The sequence below is a fragment of the Hippichthys cyanospilos genome, chromosome 5 (assembly GCF_059441005.1).
Source record: "Hippichthys cyanospilos isolate Australia breed blue-spotted pipefish chromosome 5, RoL_Hcya_1.0, whole genome shotgun sequence".
NCBI lineage: Eukaryota > Metazoa > Chordata > Actinopteri > Syngnathiformes > Syngnathidae > Hippichthys > Hippichthys cyanospilos.
The window spans coordinates 14,207,286-14,225,232 of record NC_142373.1 but is presented as its reverse complement, the minus strand read 5'-3'; the positions used below and the strand labels follow the sequence as shown (position 1 = coordinate 14,225,232).

At 39.7% G+C, this 17,947-nt stretch overlaps 1 protein-coding gene across 1 annotated transcript in view; it reads right to left on the bottom strand.

The window, feature by feature from the left end:
* tmeff2a (transmembrane protein with EGF-like and two follistatin-like domains 2a) overlaps nucleotides 1–17,947 on the bottom strand; it is a 92,697-nt gene that overhangs the window by 31,531 nt on the left and 43,219 nt on the right. The window contains exon 4 of the mRNA XM_088416055.1: nucleotides 17,627–17,653. Coding sequence (XP_088272181.1) covers nucleotides 17,627–17,653 — 27 coding nt within the window. The remainder of the gene's footprint in view (nucleotides 1–17,626; nucleotides 17,654–17,947) is intronic.

Here is a 17,947-nt window from a genome sequence, read left to right as displayed (position 1 = left end):
ATAATGATATCATCGGTGACTTGGGGTGTGCTGGATAGAAAAATAAATACTGTCATTAAAAAAAAAAAATTACACCATGTGGACACTTTAGTGTACATGCCTGAAATTCAAACCTAATTTACCAAGTAGCCATTGTATTCTGGGTTTACACACTAAAGCCCCTACCCTACTTAAATGCAAACATTGTTGAAGGTGGCATTTGTGTGTTCATGTTTATTGTGGGAAATGAAAACCAATGGGCATGGGGAGAACATGCAAACCCCACACAGGAAGGCCAGAGCTGGAATTTCCGTGCAACACAAAAACCAATTAAGACTGTTTCAGAACAATTAAGATTGCTCAAAGCATTTATTCCACTGAGGGATTTACTTTGGCAAGTGCTGAGGAAGATACCGGCTTTTTGGATCTCATCAGGTGTCCGTTGAAAGTCCCAAATGTTGTTAAAGGGATAGTGTGTAAGATTTAGACCGTTTTTCATTACGGCCAGCTGAGGTGCTGTAGGTGCTGCATTTATCATTGTCTGTAGCTATAACAAACATGGCCGCCTCAAGAGAAGTGCCACTCCCCATGTAATATAATTTAATGATAACTAGACCTAGGATTGCAGTTAAAACATGCAGTTGGTGATTAAAAATACATTTATTTGTAAGTTTTTGAAATTTACATTGATTTAATTTATACACTGTCCCTTTAAGACACTCTTTACACAGTCTTAATTGTTCAGAAACATTTTTTTTTATCTCCCCAAAATGTTGAAAATGTTAAAAATATCTTTGTGACGGAAAAAAACGATTGCCTTTCACTACGTCTTAAGAACGTTTTAAGAACAATTGGGACCTTGAACAAAACCTGACAAATACCTGACGTGATTATTCATTCGCTACCTTCTTCCATGATAGCCGCGCGCCTTATTGTGCGCCTTAGTGCACTTTATTGTGGGCAAATACGGCAAATATCTCTCAAAGCATCAATGTGGAAATAAAAGATATCATGATACCAATATACTGGTTTTTCTACAGTCGTAACAGTTGACAATCATTTTACTAATTTAAGGTCATTTAGGTTTTATTGTACAGCCCCGAATCACCACTCGAAGGGCTTTACTGGTGAAGAGAAATCACATCACACAGAACATCACTATTAAACAACGGCATCCTCTGAACAAAGCTCAGTTCAGCAAAATTCAGTGAAGGAGCCAACACAAAGTAGCAAAATGACAGTACAAATGCAATTACATTATCGCCATGGAGAAATATGTGCTCCATATCTAGTTACTCCCATAATGTGTGTGGCACTTTTTTTGTTGTTGTTGACACAAATCCATCCTTTTTCTTCCTTTTTTTTAATTTATTTATTGTATTTTCAATCGGGGCTGGGGACCACCATCGTATGGGTATTGGCCCTTGTACAAGATTGGTCCGAGGGGGAAAAAAGAAAAAGTCTTCGGCTTCTGAAAATGTGGCCACTTCATCTTTCAGTTGTCAGCTATTGATCCAGATGAGCAATGCATGACACATCAATTATCCGTGATCATGATGAATCAGGTTGCGGTAACATAGTCAGCAAAAGACCCAAAGGAACCCTGCACTACATGACTCCTCAGATGGTATGACATCTTACCCGCAAACCTTGCAAACTATGAACCAAAGTCCCTCACTCATCTCTCCCGACAAATCCTTCCAAAGCACGTAGCAAATAAATAAATACATAAATAAATAAATAAATAAAACTGCCAGGGCCCGAGGAGCTGCTAACCAACTCATGAGCAGGGTCTTCAAGCTGGGTCAAACCTTTGCTGAATGGATTAAAAAGAAGGAATTATGGCTTTAAAAAGCTTTTTCCCAGCTTTGCGAGGATTAGTCCATGCATTATGTTTCTCTTTTTGCCCGAATGACTCAGCGGCCGCCCTTCAATTCAAACACCTATCTACAGTCAACCAGAGTGTTGCATGTCACGTTGAAGGAAAGTTTCATGACGACGCCTTCAAAGTGAGACGGAGGAACGGCAGCGTCGAGTTTTGGAGAACTTCACGTCCTCGTGCGTGGCTTATTTATTGTCATACTTTGGTGGATGCAGAATGACTGTTTTAGCCGTTACGATTGTGTGCTTACGTGAATAGTAGAGGCAGTGCTTACAGGCAAAAATTCTGAAGAGTGGAAAAAGATGTGCGGCTTGATTCCATAGTAGCTTGCTTTTTTTTTACTATTTGGATTTGCTATCTTCCATCAGTGTATTGGAAATTCAATTAATTTTCCCCTTCAGCTGGCACTTGCGAGTCTTGGTCTATTTCCTGAGAAATCCCCATCGCAATGCAAAGCATATGCGCGCGGTAGCAAACAATCTACATTTTTCTGCTTCTATGTGTTTCCCTTTTCCGTACGCCTTTGACTGGGTAATAAAGTAAAAGACGACTAACTTACTGTTGCATGCATACCAGAATGGTAAACCTAGAGATGATTAATAAACCGTTAATTTCTTTCTTAACTTAAAGGAGGGTGTCTTCTTTTTGCTGTTATATTGTTTTTATATCTGGTGCTTGCCAAGTCATGGATTTGTGAAGACTTTTGAGCCTCTTTTGTAATTCATAGTATACATGAATAAATTTGCTTGACATGATTCAGTTAAAACTGTCCCAATTCCAGACCTAGTTTCCGACCAAAATATATTTGCAGGACACTAGATAAGAGTGCGAAATCTTACTAATATGATCATTTTAATCAATAATGAATTTAACCGACCTGGTACTGGGTTACTTTTTTCAGTTTTAGACCAAGCTGTAAACCATATTAATGCTGTAAAAAAATAACAGTAGTTGAAAGTTCATTTATTTTGCTTTTTTCTTTTGTTAATGTTAAAAAGGATACAAAAGGTTCGGGGGGGGGGGGGGGTCATGGCAAAATATAACTGAGAAGCAATGGCAAAGGCTCTAAAATGTGTGTGTGTGGGGGGTGGGGGGGTGTTAGGGTACATGTGATTTTAACTTTATTTTTGCAGCAAATCCAATTTAATGCTTGTTAATGCCTTGACAGAAACAGTTTATTGTTTTTTTTTCCAAATTAAGAGAGAATTGGATAACTATTGCTAAATTGTGTTTTATTGCCCGTGATGCCTGTTGTTTTGTTTAGCTTTATGCAGCTACACGTTGTCATTCGTGACAAAATTTTCTATCAAATGGTTGATGCTTTGAATCAGTTAATATTATCTACGTTAGTTTCCGGAATTGCGAAATAAAATGCGCTTAGAAATATCAATCGAAATACAGTTCCAAAATGTAATAATTCAGATATGAATGGCACAGAAGTCTTTTGTTTTTAATGAATAATTGCTTTCTTTGCCAGAGGTTGGGGAAATATTTCACATGGAGGATGTGAAAACAAACAAAAACCATTTGTGAGTCAAAAAAAATACTTTGACCTAACATTTTGTTGTTTCGAACAACACCGAAAAGAGTGAGCCGTTTTGTATAAAACAACCTGGAAGGGTCGTACTTTTTTTTTTTTTTTTTACCCATAATGAAGTTGTTTTTTGATCTCATTATTTTTAATTGGAAATAGGTTGAGAACTGATGTCATAGATTGAGTTTCAATGAATATCAATTTTCAATACCGTGTATTCTCCTCATCTTACTCAGGAGATACTAACTGTATTTCTGACTAGCACAATAAATACACTTTTAAATGTGCTATGCGATGTTTTCAGTCGCGCATAAAGTAGCTGATGATTTACGCCCCACAGTTCAGCCCAGGTGGGTTCAATGTTACGGTTTCCGCGAGTGGAATACATCCTCAGTGTTTGTATTTTCCCATTCCAGTGCGGTTGAGGCTCAGTCACCTTTTTGCAGCTTGTTAAAGAGTGTGAAATAATGACAAAATGAATAAGTAATCCACTGGTGAAGGATATCAATTGGAGAGGGCGAAATGGCAAGTATGGCCCGGAGCCACTTGACTGTCCTCGACGCATAGCTCAAGTTGACAGATGTGGACTGCGTGTGGGGCTGCTGCAAATAGGAAAATGATCACGTTCTAGTGCTGCTTACTGCAGCATTACGTCTGTAAAGCAGCATATGATTCATGGCAATCAAAAAAAAAAAGGCTGAAATGACTTTTTGAATCAATCAATCAATCAATCAAATTTTATTTATATAGCCCTAAATCACCGAAGTCTCAAAGGGCTTCACAGAATGAAAAGAGGTCATACAGAGACATCTTTTCAATGTAAGGTACACAACAGCATCCCCTGTCAAAGCTCAAAGCTCAAAGCTCTTTGTGGAAGAGCTAATTGAAATTTTTTGGGGCGATTGAATTGATCTTTCCTACAATCACTACAACCATAACTATTTGCCAGCTGGCCTTTTTTTCAGAATACTCTGGATTATTTCGGTGCCCTGTAGCTTTAAAAGAACCTCTGAGTTCGTCGCCCCTGTGAACGGTCTGCATTTGTTCAACCAGCAAATTAGATGAAGATAAACTCTTTTCGTAAAGCAAAACGAGGTTACAGTATATGAATTGGTGGCAGTGCAACAGTCTGACACAAAACAGAATGATGTGACGTGCTAGCACCAATAGGAAGCCTCAGGTAAAATTCCAGCCCTTAATACACTGACAGTGATGTCCTTTAGATAAAAGAAAAAAAAAGATGAACTAAAACTTGAAGGACATTTTGACAAAGAAAATGATTGGAATTGATTTTTCTTTTCAGACTTTCTTCGACTTTACTTTTTTAAATTTCTTTTACACATCTAATATAAACTATTGTGAGAAAGGAAGACAGTTATTTACACATGCCTACATTCTAGCCAGATGGGGGGAAAAATTCATAATTCTACAGTAACTAGGACTACATGTGGACTATAATGCCTGAATCAATTTTCTGAACAGTATAGTTGAGGAGGAAAAATAAGTACACCTAAATTGTGTTTTTCTTTTTTAACTATTCCAACATCGAGACCTTTGAAAGTGTATAGCTGGAAAAATACAGTGGGTGGGTGGTTTAAAACAAGTAAGACATTTTTTTTTCCTTCTTTTTTTGAGGGAAGGGGTATACCATTTGTGGTGGTGTATTAAATTAGTTGTGCTAAAACTATTACAGGCACGATCATGTTAACATGCTGCTAGCTTCACTTTTACTTATGCTGTTTCCATGCCTGCTATGACATGTGTATACTGAGCATATTTCTTTCTTTTGGTAATGTCTGTGTACTTCTGGAGGATTGTGTTGCTTTGTAAAACTTAAAAATGTCACTTGATTCATCAAAAAGAAACAAAAAGTGATTCTAGCGTTTTACCTTTTTTATAATCAGCTATTAAATGTATATATTCGTGTTTTCTTCCGAAAAAAAAGTGTTTTTTTTTCTAAAAATGCCAGAAAGTATTGACTTTTTCGATACGTTTTGAACGTATCCACCAAAACGTTCAACCATACTATTCCATATGAGCATCATGCTTCTATAATATTATTACGCTCCCTAGAGAGTAAAAGTCTTTGAGCATCTCCTCGACTTACACCCTCCGAGACAAGCTCACACCCCCCAACAAACACACATTTTGGCAAACTCTCGTACCTTCTGTCCCCATCACCTGTTTGCGCCACCAGACATGGATTCTTCGAAAAACCTCCGCCTCGGACTCATAGCCGTGCGCCACCGGCTCGACTGGTGTCGGCCGCTTGCTGGCTTTAGCCTCTCCATGCTACACTTTATCTCGCCACCAGCCCCAGGGGCCAATCTCACGCCACTGAGAGCTGGAGAGTCGCCTCGGACCACCCCACGCTGGATGAATGGCGGCGGGATTTCAGCTCAAGCAAGGAGGAGGAGGCTGCTGGCAAATCCTGTGAGCACACAACCGCCAGTGCAAGGGCCAAAGCTGGAGGCGGAGAGATAAACTGTTTTTTTTTTCCCCCCTTTCCTGCACTTCATACATGATTATGGATTGCCTATTTTAAGTTATCTCTACGTTTTAACATATCACCATGACACCAATAAACAGAAGTGGGCAGTCCGTCAACGTTTACGGACAGTCTGTCATGGATAATGAATGATGAGAAATCTAAAATAAAAAGACAAACTAATCAAAGGAAGGGGGGTTTTCTTTCGACAATGTATTTGTGGCTCACCGGGAAAGGTGGACATTTCATTCAGACAGAGGTGGGTTCCGTCAGACGCCCGTTTTGCCAATGAACGACGGACCGGCAAAACAGTGTAGTCTGCCCAACTGTGAGAAAATTAAATAACAATAGAATTGTGGGTTTGGTTTGGCATGAAACAAATGGTGGGCTGACGATGACCGAAAGGTGACCATAGCGCCGATGAATGATGAATGGCAAACTGGCAGGAAAAAAAAAGAAACACTATAGCCAATTTGGTTAAATTAGTCCAGTGGTCTTCAGCTTTTTACAAATGCTGTAAAATGTTGAGTTATTTTTTTTTTTAATGAAAAAAAAGTATATACAGTACTACACTTTTTAACCGCATTTGTAGTGTACAACTTACACTCATGAAAACACTTCCACGCTTCCATTATATGACACTATTCTAATTATATGAACTGTATTTAAGGTTTTGTTTCTTGATTTAATTTTAAAATCTTACTGTTTGTTATTGCGTGAGCAATTTCATACCTGTACCTGTTTCATACATTAACAGCGCTCTGGGAGTGCTAAAATACATCCAATTTAGCTGAGTATGTATCTTTGCGTGTATTTTAATCTGCAACTCCAGAAAATGGTTTAAATTAACAACAACAAAAAAAAACATGTGTACCCCTCAGAGCTACACGTTTGAGAACAATTTCCTTAACTCAGTGGTAAACGTATTTCAGTAAGCAGTTTCATATCGAGCCTTATGCATTCTGCCGTAGTGAAAGCAAACTCCAAACAATGCAACTCTTTCTGGGTTGCAGATTTTTCAGCCTTTTGCGAAGTGCAACCGAGTCGCGGGTCAACAACGCGTCAGATAAAAGATGAGTCTCTTTGCGGATTTGTGTTCCACGAGCGCCGAAGTTCCATAATGGGCCTCGTATAAAAACTCCTGACTGCATTCTGCCACTTCATTAGACAAGGCTGTTCTTGGAACAAATCTTTCTGTTCCTCAAGGCTGTGGACGAGAAGTATGAGCAATGGCAATTTTCCAACAGAGAAATGAAGCACGGAGCCAAAAGGGAAGGCCAATAATGATTTTCCATTTCCTGCAGCTCTTGTGATGGTTGAAGCAGCTGATAGAGTCTCTTAGTCAAAAGTGAAATGCACCAGAGTTGTGCTTTTTCAAGTCTTTGCACAAAAGCGGTAAAAAAAGTCAGCTGTCCTCTTTATTTATTTGTGCACCCCCGCGGCAGAGAAAACTTCCTTTGCATAGAGTTAGACTGTATCCTTCTTAGCATGAGTATTTTGTTCACTCAGCAGTCAGCAGTGAATAACAATTTCTATTTTTTTCATGTTTATTTATATTACATTCCTGATTGTTATTGTATTTATTAGTACCTGGGCGGGGCAAAAAATCCAATTTAGTCAAATTAATTTGGAATTCATTTTAAAAAAGGCTGGAAGGGAGACATGTTTACAGACATAATTACGATAGGTACCAACATTTGTGGCATTTATAGGGCTAGTCCAGCTATTTAGCCACATTTTGTCTAAAATTCTTTCAGTATTAGCCATTTTCAGACACACCTTTAGCCTAACACTTGAAAATATTCGGAGAAAAAGTTCCTACGACTGAATGTCTCGACTTTTAAAAACATATAATTAAGTCTTTGGGATTAAATATATTAATACATCTAAATGATAATAAATAAATACATCTTAAAAACACATTTTTTTCACAGCTGAAATTGAATTCACGTGCGCTGTAGGCTCAGTTAACAACCAATCAATCACAGTTCATATAATTAACATCACATGACCAACAGGTGAGCAATGAATGATTGTGACCAAAGTCTTGAGCACATTTTTGTGAGAATCCTTCCTACAGGATTTTTTAAAAATAAATAAAACCTTCAAATAAATGTTTATTGGGTTTATTTCTTCGATTGAAATCAATTAAAATCATAATTGTCTAGAACGATCGAAGAAAATTCAGATCTTATTTTTGGGCCATATGGTCCAGTCCTAATTAACGCACCTGTGAGGTACCCACGATTTCCTTGTCTGTATAAGTAAAAACATGCGCGGCAGCAATCGTGTCCCCTCCTCGAGCTCACGTTTCACTCAACCGCCTTTCCACTCGGAATCCAATTGACAAGCAAGAGCTCCAAGCATACATATTCTACTGACATTAAAAATTCAAACCACTCCGATGAGTATTGAAAGCCATAAATATACAGCCTTCAGATGTTTGAGCACACATTTGAGCGCAGCGCTGTTGAACGTCCCTTAAGAGAAATGTCTCCAAAGAGAAAAGCTCATATGCACTTAAAGAAAGAAAAACACGGGCCTGTTTCAAGCTGATTCGGAGCCACTTGAGCATTTAGGTCATGGGAAGAAAAACAAAACAGGAAGCGCAGCTTGTTGCTTCGATGCGAGTTTGAAAACGTTTCGATAAACCTGTGTCAATTTTGTACATCTGTGGTTCTCCACCGATTTTCAGTGATTAGCCGACTGGGAAACGATCTTTTCGGCTTAAAACAGAGTGCTGTGCACATCCATGTCCAATTTATTCAACTTCAAACTATATTTGTAGTGGAATTTCTAGGTAAATTTCATTTGGCAGTAGATTATTTGCTGCTTATCTCCTGGACATGAACGTTTAAGAAAATAAAGTCACTATACTGTAACATAATTTTGCAATATGTTGTTTCATGTTCCAATTGATTTGCTCTTAAAAAATGAATATGCTCCTTTCTTTATGCAAATTTCTCTTAAGAATTTCTTGGGGTGGTTCACTTTATAAAGTATGACATTTTTATGATTCTGAATTGTCTCTGGGTAGATGATTGATTTTAATATCACAATAATATGATTCTTGGGCAAAAATAAGAGCGCAAGCAAGTTCAAATCATTTGAAGAAAAGAGACAAGGGCTAACAAATAATATCAGTTTATGGAAAAAAATCAGAGTCCGACCAATTTTGGACAAAGCGCTTGTTAGCCTATTCGATGACATTGTAGTAACATTTGTTCGATTACAATTATGAGTGTATCCTTGGAAAATTGCCTCTTCTTCCCCAAACACACAGGAAGCTTTTGTGAAAGTCTTAAGTGGCCAAGGCATTCCCGCGCTCCCTTTCTAAATCCCAGTCAAATCCCGCCATTACTGCAAAAGGTCATATCCTCCCATCTCTCGTCGCCAATATTCGTCCGTTCGTCCTTCCTTGTGTGGGCCAAAGCAATCTTTGCCGCCTCCCCTCCCCACCACACCTTTGCCGCATTATTTTCTAGATGACAAAGAAAAAAAAAAATCTATCTGACGCTAAAATCCCTAACGCCGCTGAGATGGAGGTCTGGCCCAAAGGTGACCCCGCCGTTCTCATCAGGCCGACCGTCCCGCTCTTCATCCAACTCCGCTGATAGCTCCGATGCACTTAGATTCCCTTCTGGCTGAATTCATTTCGTTGGCGGCCCCCGCTGAGCGCCCGCTCCAACAAGGCAATGGAAAATGTTAATAATAATTTCAGAGCGGCATGATTGGATGCTTCCCCGCCGAGAGGCGAAGGGAGGAGCTGGGTCCGGGCGGCTGAGAGGGTGCCGGCGCGTATAGATGAAGGGATCTTAGCACTTTGCCTCCATCTCACTCTCAGATCCCATCCCTCTCGCTCCAGATTACAACATTATCCCCGAGCCAAAATAAAGGCTTATCTGGCAAACCTTTCTCATGCGCTCCGCCTGCACGTATGCTCGGTGAGGGGGATCGTCTTTAATGCCGACGCTATAGAATCTATAGAGTTCCCATTAAATCGGATCCATCCAAGGGGTGAGCCAACTTATGTGCACTAGGGCCGCATCGCTAAATTACTGCTTGACGTTCTAACTATCATAGGCATTCCTAGCCTTTTGATTTAACCTTGATGGGCACGTTTCCAAGGCTCGCACTGTTTGGGGAAAAAAAAAATCCTACAGAGGAAAATAGCTTTGTACAGCCTGCATCACCACAGCCATCATAGTTTACTAGCTTTAGCATTAGCCATTTAGGCTACAAGCCAGCAGGAGAGGATATCATTAAGAATTAAAAAAAAAAAACACTGAAGTAGTCATTTTTAAGGTCCTATCCAACTGAAGGGCAGACGTTGCAAGTGTTGACCAAGGTAGCAACTGTGTTCATGTCAGGCGTTCATTAGGGTTCTTACAAGGTAGACATTGCTCTCAAGACATGCTTAAGACACAAACAGTACACTATTTCTGCTGCGCATCTAAAAAAAAATACCTACATTTATTTGGAAGTATTTGATTGGTTAAGGCTGCAGTTCTCAAATGAGGGTACGTCAGTGGTCTGTTGGATTCGAAGAAGGTTTTGGCAGACAGCAAATCAAACCAATCATTTGAATGCCGTGCCAATAACAATGCATTTATTTTTAAACTAAGATTATGAATTAGAACATGAAGCAACTCATTGCTGAATTGTATTCCCGCGTCTCCTTTGCAAAACACAGTAAGCCTTTCTTTTGTTAATGTTTTTCATCTTTGCACTTTGTTATTCAAGATGAATTTTCCGGAGAACGAGCCACATATAAAACAGATATTAACAATCTTCAGCAGTTGCTCAATAAAATGCGCCCAAAGACTCCAAAATTCCAAAGTTTTATAATTCAGGCATGAATGGCACAGCACTCAGTTTTGAATTATTTTTGCCATTTCAAAAATATTATGAGCCAAGGATAGAGACAATATTTGGGACGATTTCACTTCCTTCAGCGTTGTTTTTACAAAACATGGTTGTCTTGTCCAAGACACCAAGGAAAATTGTGTTGTTTTCAATAAAACAACTTAGATTGTTGGGTCAGTTTGACCCAAATATGGGTTTGGTTGTTTTTTGACCCATACATGGGTTATTTTTCACCCATAATTGGGTTATTTTTAACCCGACTGTTTTCTTCAGGCAAGTTATTTCCTGGTCAACCCCCCACACCCTTTAATAGGGTAATAACTAGAATATCAACAATAGTAAAAGCAGCCGTGCGAATGTACTCACACTCGTTTCGAAAACGTACAGAGCTGTCCACAATTTGCTCGACAAGAAAAGGCAATATTGCAATGGGGTCATTTTCTCTGAAGTAAAGCAAGAAAAAGCAACTATTCCCCGGCCATCCCTAACGGCTCCCATCAGTGCAGCGGAGGCTCCTCTTTAAACTCGCGGATATCTGCACAGAATGTCAACTTGAGTCAGGCTCGGCCTTCCAAATGAGGCTGGGAGCCTATCTGCCCTTCGGCTTTCACCTGCCTATTAGGCTGGAACATATTGGCAAGATAGCTTCTGTGCGTAAGAAGACATGTGGCATCCAATGACCAAACAGCACACACACATAAATACACACGGACAGGTGGGTGGGCTGGCAGTGCTGAACCTTATCGTGAGGCCACAAAGTGGGAAGATTAGATTACTCACTTCCATAAACCTCCAACTTGGTTACCATGGCAATAGGAAGGGGACTGGGCCAGCAACTCATCATTGCAGAGGCCACTGGAGCGAGGATGCTGGAGTGTGTGTGTCTGTGTGTGTGACTGTAGGGGGCGGGGGCATCATGTGATGAAACAATCATCAGAGGGACCGGAGGTCATCCAGATACTTCTCTCTTAATCTATTCTCGGCCCGATAGTTTCACCGTCAGAGAAGATCAATGAGGTCATCGTCTAGGCCTGAACTTTTAAACACAGTCTTAGTAATTGTGAAAGGGGGCATATGATGGAAATTTGATATTTTCATAGCTTATATACCAATGCTTTCATCTTTGAATGCCTGCCCTTGCATCACATGTTCAATCACGCAACTTTCAAGCCAATCACGTTTAACATACAGTTTTATCCACCTCCACAGCAACTTTCTCAGTCCGCGGCTAGACTAGTGTCTGAAGCACTATGACACGGAGGACACGTCATGCAGGAAAACCCTGACATCATGTTCAAGCCAAAAGGTAAGCAGAGCTGCGTTGTGTTTTGACAAATGCACAGATTTTCAAGTGGTGTTGCTCAGAGAATTTGTCTAATCAGCGACATGTGGTTATTAATATAGAACAATGGTTTTTTTTTGGGGGGGGTGGGTCTGCTACAGATACCAATTATTATTTGAATTGAATTGAAGATTTATTGTCATTGGTCTTAGAACTGTACAACACCATTCGAAATTTGTTGCTGTTTAAGGTTACTAGGGAAACTCGAAATAAAATAGCTAAAGGCTTATTGAAAAACGACTGTCATATTTTAATGCATTCAAAATATAAGAGTAGCACACTAAAAATCAATATTAGTCCAGTGGCCTTAAAGGAATAGTGTGTAACATTTAGACCGTAAAGTCAACTGAAAATGCAAATAAATACCTAGTTCTCTGAAGTTAGCAGCTAAAATATCTTAAGTATTGGCCGATAACCAGTCAGTCCCTAGTGCCCATGTGCCACATATACACCCAGTGTAGTGATTTTTTTGTTTTTTTTTTTCCTCTATGGACACTTTTTTTGTCACCAAGTACATCTTCAAGTTGTGTAAACTTTAGAGCTGGTATAAATCGATGACATAATTGTCCCCGAACTTATGCCGCTCTATTTGGCAGAACCTATTAAGTGTGCCAACATACAGTGGGATCATTTCCCCGCACTGGCCCCACAAAGCTGAATCGATTTCAATTGGATTGACAAGTGCACCGCAGTTAATTAATTCAAATAAATGAAGTGCTTGCAGATCCATAATGTCGGAGGGTCTGATCATTAGATTAATTACCCCAATCATGCTATTGTATTTCAATTAAGTCTACTGTTTATCTTTTTATTAGCCAACCTTTAAAGAAGAGAAAAGAGGCAAACGGCAGGCGCGGCGTGCTGACTTTGCATACTTTGCACACGCTAAATTGTCCTCAATCTGGACATTGTAATCATGTTGTCGAGATTAGCATAGAGAGGGAAACAATTAAAAGACACAAAAGAATGACAGGCATTGAGGAGATGTCATAAATAAAGCTAGTAATTACCCTCCTGTTCTTAACACAATAATGGAAGTCCCTTTCAGAAACAAAATGGCGACGGTAAGTTACGTGACAGTCTTTTGACCTTGACAAATTGTTTCATTTAGATAAGAGTTAGCCTTCCAAACTGTGCAGAAATAGGTCACTTGACTGCCAGAAGCAGCACACGGCACAGCCAGACCCAAAGTCCCTTGTAACCCGCTGGCTCTGGTCTTACTTCTACTGGGCCTACTCACTGCAGCCCACTACAGGATTTACTCAACGCGGAACCGCAAAAATCGAAATGAGCATGAGAGTGTGACTGTGATGATTCTGTTTACGTCCTACAAAACTGATATCGGAGAGCCACGGTCTCGGCTGCCCCATTTTTTTTTGTTTGTTTTTTTCACCCTATACATATGTATGAAGCTTTTGTCTCCGTGATCTTTTCTCAAAAACCGGCGTTAGGTTAGATCACGTTAATTAGTCCAACTGATCTAGACAGCTTTTCATATTGCTGGACATCTACGATGTATATGACAAATAATACAAAAGGTTCCATCTCTAGAAGCAAGCAGATGGACTGAAAGCAAGAGTTACTGAACATTGCATTTCACACGCTACGAGATGAACAAGTAGGTGGAACCTGCCAAGAAGTGGTCACTATGAATCAGCGGTGGGTGTTGCAGAAGGATGGATGGATGGATGGACGTGTTGGTGCAAGGGTGGGTGGAAAGAATTGTTGGTGTTGTTTGATTTATGATGATCAATCGAGGGATTCTTGTGCGGTGGACAAGTGAACTGGTGCTTGGTGGGTGGTCGTGCTTCAACTCATCTGTTTAGCAGCAAGATGATGGCAATTGCCGTTGGCCCTACTGCTCGACTAGCAAATTTTAACGTTGAAAAAAGTAAAAAATCAAAAGTTGTTGAACCTCTATGTCATTTATCGATGATAATGATAATTTCATTCGATAAAATATATTATAATTCTGCTAACATCTAGTGCTGATCGTCGCTAAAAGCGCTGATGACCTCTAAAATTGGAGCTGCTTCTCACTGCTGTGGGCCGTGTCATATAAGACAACGTCAACATAAGTACTTCTTTTTTTTAGTTAGCATAATTAGCCATTTAATTATTTTTTAGGACAACATAGTTGTTGTTGACTTTGGTGATGAGTCAAGTCAGCTATTACACCAGACCTACTTTAAAATAAAAATGTTATTTGGAAAGGTAAGCTTTATTATGACCATGTCGGTAGTGTGTTACTATAGTATAAATGCTCTCACGACCTAATAAGGGGCAACTGAGTCCTGCTAGCCACTAATTCTGCTAGAACAGTGCTGCAACCCGTGGCCACATTGGAGCTCCCACTAATTTCTTGCAACAGGCACCTTATAATACAATGTGAGCATAATTGAGTGTATTTAGGCATTGCTTATTAGCATAATTAGCAATTCAACTTGGTTTCAGGTCAACATAGTGTTGTTGATGTCGTGATGAGTCAAGTCTACCTTTATTGTCAGAACACACTGCATGGGATTTACTTCAAAATGGTACCAAGGCCTTGATGTCCATATGTTATTTTTCAACAACTGCAGTTCATTTTTTAACTAGGCCTTTTCATTGCAACAGGACCGAGGTACTCAAATTACTCAAGGACACAGTTCCAGTCCTAGTGCCTAGCTCAAGGGCACTTCAACCGAAAAAAAATAAAAAAAATCCTCACAGAATAAGCAATTACCAAGTCATGCAGGTGAGGTACGCCGACCTTTCAGCAGCATCCTTAAAATAGACTCGGACAAAGAGGCCCTGGTCTTTGTTCATGCTTTTATGCCCACGTGAGTTGGGTTGTTCCCCCCAACAGCACAATTTGATTTGGACAAACGTCTGATGCTGACTAACAGGGCCATGTGACCAGACACATGGCTTAAGGGCACTTTCCCTGCACAGCTGAGTTATGTTCCTCTACATCCGATTAAAAAAAACAAACTAAACACAAAGCAGCGTACAAGCTCACAAGCATCTGTGTGTGTGTGTGCGTGTGTGTGTAGCTTGCACTTTGGACACACACGCATAAAGCATACAGCCAATAAAAATGGCAGCTACCCAGCTGAGCAGATCTTTATGTGTGCAGATTTATCATTGGCCGTTAAAATGCGTTTGATTTGATCCTTGGATGGTCCTTTCATGTTGCTTCCTTCAGCGCCGGCCCTGCCCACTTTTTTTATGAGCGCTTTCTTTAACCTTCTCCACCTCCTTGCCCCACACATAAAGCAACAGCAGCTCTCATCTCATTCCACCTTTGGCGTCTGACCACACTCCCGTCTTCATTCACTTTTGTCTTAAATACGCTCTCGTGTTCTGTTTCACCGGCAAACTCAATGAACTCAAATATAACCCAAATCTAAACAAATAGGGGGAAACCCAACTTTTTAAAATGGTGATTTTACATAGCGTTTCAAAAAGAATGACACTGAAATACTTCAAAAATAACGTCAAAAAATTACTCAAATTAAAAAAAAACAAAAAAAAAAAACTGAATGACATAATATCTTTGGTAAAAAGAATGACTTAACCAGTTGGGTTGGTCCCCATTTGACTTGATTTAGGTTATTCTTGACTCAACTGTTTTTAGACAAAATTCAACAAAAAACGTTGATTAAAACATAATACAATGGGAAGCAGTTGGGTCAAAAACCACACAGAGTCAAAAAATGAGCCAACCCATCTTTTTAGGTCAAATGAATAACATAACACCCTTTGACTTGATTTGGATAATTTTGAGCCAATCGTTTTAAGTCATAAAATGTTAGTTACAAAAGATTACAACAGAAAATTGCTGGTTAATTACGAACCGAAACCGGGTCAAAAATGAGCTGACCCAAACTGTTTCGGTTAAATGACTAACAAAAAGCTGGGCCGATTACCTTTGACCTGATTTTTTTTTTTTTTCCTGACTCGACTGCTAAAGTGTAAAAAGAAAAAATGTGTTGAAATAATTATATTGGCACTTGAGTAAAAAACAAATAACCCAATTTGCAAAATGCATAACTAAAAAGTCGAGTTGGTCTTCTATGGATCCCATTTGAGTTATTTTTGACCCAAAACTTTTTAGAATGGGAGGAAATAATAATGTGCAGTTGCTCCATACATGAGTGTGATAACTAGTGTTTAAAATTATAATTCTAGAAAGAGTTTATTGGTATTTCAACATCTTGAGCCAGAGGGCTGTACCAGGCAAGGACCCAGGTACATCACTGGATTTGATTTTAGCCACGCCCCTAAAAACTCAAGAAAACTGAAACGCTGACAAGCTACGGCTTCACAAATGTTTGCGCATTTTCTGAAAAGATCTTCAAAGTTGTGCGAGCATCAAAAGGAAGCATATTTCTTTGGTACACCCATGCAAAGAGCAGCCATGACCAAAAGAGAACGATTTTCATTCACGGCACGAATGTCACGCATCTCCAACAAGTTGTGTCGAGAATAACAAATGTCCGCCTCGTGTTCAGAGGCCACATTGTCTTGTCCTGGCTTATCTTCCGTTGCCTCACTTGGGTTTCTTATCGCCGCCTCCCGCTTCTCTTGCTCATCTCTCGCAGCCTGTTTCCTCAGTTCTGTTATCTATTTTTGCCATTTTCCTCGGGCCATTTTCTATTGTCCACGACACCCAACCCTCTGCTCTTTCTTGTCAATGTTCCACTCTCTCTCGCGCTTTCCCTGCTTGATTAAGCACTAGTTTCATTTCCACTTTTTCATCTGCCATCTTTTTTTTTTGGGGGGGGGGGGGTGCTAATCTCCTTTCCAATCTCAGCCTCATATGTACTCGACGAGGCGCCAGTGAAAACGCTGTTGGACGTAATGAAGGAATCACAAAGACACAAAAGGCGACGCAAGCTCTGGACAGGCGCAAATATCTGCATATGCGCAAACGTAGACAGATGGGCTCCATTATTGACTGTGGGCCGGCAGCTTCGGCTTCAGAAGCAGTTTTATTTTATTTTATTTTGTTTTAGTTAATTAGCTAGCAAATTGAGGACTTAGTTGAATGACATTTTAATGAGTGAGGCTTTCCGATGATTAGTTATCTTTTGAAAATGGCCAAGACTTAATCAGCCTGAATCATCCACAAATTGTTGGACACCAACGAACAAATGCCTTTTCATTTACTCTATGACTTGCCAATTAAATATGTATGTATGTTGAATTCAATAGTTTCCAAAGTTATATAATCTCCTTCTTTTCATCTGTAATGCCCCACTAATGTTGACGCTCTGCTCGCCATGCAGACCGCATCCCACAATCTTTAAGCCTTCTCATGTAAGTTTTTCAAGAGACAGAAGTTATTCATCTGTTGTAAGAATTGTCAAATTGAAAGTCATACAGCAAATGTTTAAAAATGTTGCCAGTTCAACACTTATGAATGCATCTGATTGACAGTTTGTAGTGGCACTTCAAATGCTGCTGGGGGCCACAATTGCAACTTGGCTATATGAACTAAAGCTTCAGTAGGCAGTGAGCACAGAGTAAGACAAAAAACAGCAAGCTTACCATCGTCTCCCGATCCTGAACCAGCATCTGTAGGCAAGGCAAACAAAGAGGTTCGTCATTATTTTCTGGTCAAAGAGTTGTCTTCGAATCATCAATGCAAGCAATCATTCGTCACAACATATATTGTGAAGGAGTCACTTCTCTCCAGCCCTAACCCAAGAAAATATAATACATTCTAATTACATTTCCACGCTTGGGCAAAGTTGCGTCGTTTCATTTGATGTGTGTGCCACCTCTACGCAATGCATACATGATAAAAAAGTCAAGCTGATTTAAGGCAAGAGGAAAAGAATGTCCTGCTTGAATTTTAGTTCCTGGAAC